This window comes from Cupressus sempervirens, chromosome 4 (assembly GCF_028749045.1).
Source record: "Cupressus sempervirens isolate cs-2001-9-10 chromosome 4, ASM2874904v1, whole genome shotgun sequence".
In the NCBI taxonomy this organism is placed as follows: Eukaryota; Viridiplantae; Streptophyta; class Pinopsida; order Cupressales; family Cupressaceae; genus Cupressus; species Cupressus sempervirens.
The window spans coordinates 839,829,258-839,833,609 of NC_143121.1; the positions used below are offsets into that span (position 1 = coordinate 839,829,258).

A 4,352-nucleotide genomic window follows, 5' to 3' on the forward strand; every position below is an offset into this window, starting at 1 on the left:
TATAAAAAAAGGGGCTTACATTGCATAAGGCTGGATCAATTGTTGTTCTAAGGAGTCAGTTCTATTGTCGGTGCTGCTTTGCTACAGATTGCATCCATCCTTTCAATTTTGCCCTAATCAAACTCTAACATTTACTTTGTTGACAAAGATTTAAGAAGCTCAAATACTTTTTGCATAGCCCTACATTTCACAACCCTTTTGTTGTATCTAAAGTCTGCAAAATTTCAGGATGAAGATTATAAAATTTGGATGATTGTATACTTGAATCATCTTGGAGAGCTACAATGAGTTTGTAGAAGGCGAAGAGTTGCAACTACTGTGAAGGTAGTTAAACATCTTCCATGAATTATTACGAAAGTGTCTAAATTAGTTGGCATTATTTCCTTGTGGCATCCACCTTTCTAGCTTCATAGAATTGGGAGATGTTTACCGACTTCATAGAACTAGGTCTTGACCATAGATTCCAAGTTTGTAAAACCTAAAAGTTTTTGTTTTGAACTCGTCGGAGAAACTTCTAGATGATTTTGAATTATTACGAAAGTGTTTGAATTAGTTGACATTATTTCCTTGTGGCATCCTCCTTTCTAGCTTCATAGAAATGGGCCTTGACCACGGATTCCAAGGTTGTAAAAGCTAATAGTTTTTGTTTTGAACTCGTCGGAGAAACTTCTAGATGATTTTAGTATAAGATTTAATTACTTTGCAAAAGAGCTATATTAAATTTTCATATATTTGTCTGTAATAAAAATTAATTTTCTCCTTGCTTTTTAAGTTTCAACTAATACGCATTAAGATAATTAATATTTGTAAAATATCTATAAATGTATAGACCAAGAAATATATTTTTTGAAAAAAAATCTTTCGTCTATTTATTTGCATCCAAGGAATGCATAAGTATTGTTTGATCATTTTAAGCAACGTGAACTTCGCACTCTCTTTAAAAACTCATTAAGATCCAAAGGATTGAACTTAGAGCCTAGATCATAAGATATATTGATATCTGTGCAAACATATCCAATATTTAGACCTGTTCGTTGACGGTGCTTGACCTGTGTTTCTGCTACATAAATAAATCGCATTGTGCGCGGGTGCTTTGGAATTCTACGCGCGGGCCCGCTTACAATGAAACGATGCTCCAAAGCGTTTGGTTTACCTGCTGAAACACAGCTCATCTGATTAGAAAGGAGGTCAACATCTGAGACAATCATTTTGAACAGCCTTCCAAATTATGAAATGCAGCTATCACAAGCCAGCACACACTCTTCTTCTTCTTGCTGGAATCCTGCGTGCAATTAAACCCACCCACTATATAATATCTAAATACAAAGCGCGCTCCAACACATACACTCAACAACTCTGCGGCAAATTGCTTTGCTACCTTCTATAATTCCAATCCTTGCCTCTATAAAATCCCCATTGCTATCCTTCAGCTGCCATCATCACCATTCACCATTTCCATACTCCCATAACTGATTTTTCTCAGCCATCGGTACATTTCCTACTCTTTCCCCAAGTTTCCGATGGATCTCTTTCCATGTTTCCTCCTCATGCTTCTAAGCCTTTTACTCTCGTCCTCTCGACACCTTGTCTCTGCTGATTTTTACAATGACTTCGACGTCACATGGGGACAGGAGCGTGCTAAGATACTCGACAATGGCCAACGCTTGCAGCTCACTCTCGATCACTCCTCTGGTACTTTTATCACACTTAATTACTCCTTACATATGGTTTTAACACTATGCAGTGCAACGTATAACATATATCTGGCCTTAACCGCGTTATGCTTATCTCCTCTGGTATATTAATTTGCACTGAAACAGATTCAGGCTTTCAATCAAAGAATGAATATCTATTCGGCAAAATCGATATGCAAATCAAGTTGGTGGCTGGTAACTCGGCCGGAACAGTCACTGCTTACTATGTAAGTCTCTCTTTCTCTATTCCAATACACTCCCCATATCAGTAGTGGGCAGTAGCAGAGAGTTGAATATTTAGTAACTAATATGGGTTTGTATAACTGTTGCAGCTGTCATCGCAAGGGACCACACACGACGAGATAGACTTCGAATTCCTGGGGAATCTGTCGGGGGATCCGTACATAATGCACACCAATGTGTTCTCTCAGGGCAAAGGCAACCGCGAGCAGCAATTCTCCCTCTGGTTCGACCCCACCGCAGACTTCCACACCTACTCCCTCCTCTGGAATCCCAAGCAGATCATGTGAGTTAATATAAGATGTCCTCTTTGGCCTGGCCCTCCCACTTTTAACATCCTTAATATTATAGTTGTATATCTCATGGTATTCATGTGCAGGTTTTCTGTTGACAGAACACCGGTGAGAGTGTTCGAGAACAGCGAGGATTTGGGAGTGGCATATCCGAAGAATCAGGCGATGAGAATATATTCGAGCCTCTGGAACGCCGATGAGTGGGCGACCAGAGGCGGCGCGGTGAAGATCGATTGGAGCAGAGCACCGTTTGTGGCGTCTTACGGAAACTTCAAAGCGGAGACGTGCTCTGCAAGTGATTGCTCTCATGTGAATTCATGGTACGCTGCAGAGGCGTTGGAGTCGAGCGAGCAGCAGAAACTGGAATGGGTGAGGAAGGAGTACATGATCTACGATTACTGTACAGACAGTAAGAGGTTCCCGCAGGGCTTCCCCGCCGAGCGCGCCCGACAGGCATAGCCATCCAACTCGACTCATCACGCTCTCTCATTCTTTGTTTTCTCCCAAAGAGATTATGCTTGTAATCCCCGCACAGATAAATATACGCCTCTTATTCATTTGTTAGCATCGAACTGAGCTACAAACTGAGTGAAGTTAAGATTAGCTATTGTTCATATTATTAGTTAACCACTCTTATAATTAATTATGCAATTATTATGCATAGGAAAAAATTAAGTTTAAAATAAATAAATCAATTTTGACTATTTAATAGTTTAGCAAATTAATCAAGTCTTAGAACATATCTATAACTACCTCTAAACATTAGATGTGAGTGTAGAGATCTCTAATTTACTTGATGGTGAGGAATCATTGAGTTCATACTCCTCTTATTATGATTGTAGTGATAGATGTATCTTCCACCTTCTTAGGAAATTCCTCTTTATCTCATAGCCATATTACTAATTTGATTGATTCCTTACTAAGAATGAGGGGACCTATTTTGAATGCATCAATTCATTATGTGCTCAACTTCACACCAACTTGATCACTTTGTGGCCATTCTAAGAGTTCGATTTCTTTTCTACAATTTTATGATCCAAGTTCCATAGATTTGGCATGGCTTTATTTTCAAGCATCTTGGGTATGAATGATACAAAAAAGAATAATGAAAAAACATCCAATTCATTTTGTTCTCCATGGGCATACATTGTAACTATTTTTAAATTTAATTTTTAATATCTTTGCTGGAAATATACCCCATTCAATTTATTCTCCATGGACATCCATTTTTTATTATTTTTAGATTTTATTTCTATATATTTCCATGATTTAATTGTGATGTGGATGTAACTTTTAATTGTGATGTGGATTTAATTATAATGTTATAGTTTAAGTTGTAGATTCATCTGACAAACATATTTGAACATACACAGCCCACAATCAGAGAGGTAGAAGCATTGCCGAAGGGCATACGAGAGGACTCCTGACCGGCGCAGGAGATCAACGAGAGAGGCATTTATTATGAAATTTTGATAGTATAAATTTTCATTACAAAAAATATCATTATGCATTTGAGTAATTCAATGTTAGATACAAAGAATCATATAAATTTAGTAGTCTAACTTTGGGTTTTCCTTTTTTGTTTATGTAGGAGGCATTTGATCCACCTAGTGCAGCAAAGAGGCTACATTTTGATCATCCACCAGCACCCTAGGATAGTATAGTTGGCGTAGGATGCATCATGAGACATTTTGAGATGGCATATGCCACATTGTTTACATAAATATTGATATTATACACATTCTGATGGCATGATCAGCCACATTTTGTATATGGATCTATGTATTTTGATATATATTTGAGTACTTTGTCTATGGATACATGATCTTTGATATATATTTGTGTAAAATTTTGTCTATGGATACATGTATTTTGATATATATTTTTGTCATTTATGTGCACAATGATATACATATTAATTTAGTATCTAGTATTGTTCAATTTATTGTGGATCATGTGTATTGGTCATGTTTATGGAATATCATTAATTTTGATTATGTTTGTTATATTCAATTCAAATGCAATAATTTTTTAATAACAATTTAACAACCTTTATTATCAAATTTGGATGCAATGTTTAATCTGAAGTGCTATCATGACATAAACACACTTTTTAACCTCCTAC

At 36.8% G+C, this 4,352-nt stretch overlaps 1 protein-coding gene across 7 annotated transcripts; it reads left to right on the forward strand.

Annotated features, from left to right (window-relative positions):
* Positions 1-1,324: 1,324 nt before the first annotated feature.
* Positions 1,325-4,061, forward strand: LOC149564007 (xyloglucan endotransglucosylase protein 1-like). 7 transcript variants are annotated; one of them, XM_089827100.1, is made up of 6 exons: positions 1,329-1,692; positions 1,821-1,921; positions 2,027-2,220; positions 2,314-2,680; positions 3,601-3,702; positions 3,819-4,061. In XM_089827100.1, the coding sequence occupies exons 1-5, from the start codon at positions 1,521-1,523 to the stop codon at positions 3,652-3,654; spliced, it is 888 nt and encodes a 295-aa protein (XP_089683226.1). In that variant the 5' UTR covers positions 1,329-1,520; the 3' UTR covers positions 3,655-3,702; positions 3,819-4,061. The 7 variants fall into 7 exon arrangements, 5 of the variants coding, with proteins under 5 accessions (XP_089683227.1, XP_089683226.1, XP_089683224.1 ...); XM_089827098.1 differs by having other exon boundaries at positions 3,601-3,679; XR_016364146.1 differs by having other exon boundaries at positions 1,331-1,692; positions 2,314-2,747; positions 3,601-3,679.
* The last annotated feature ends 291 nt before the right edge of the window (positions 4,062-4,352 follow it).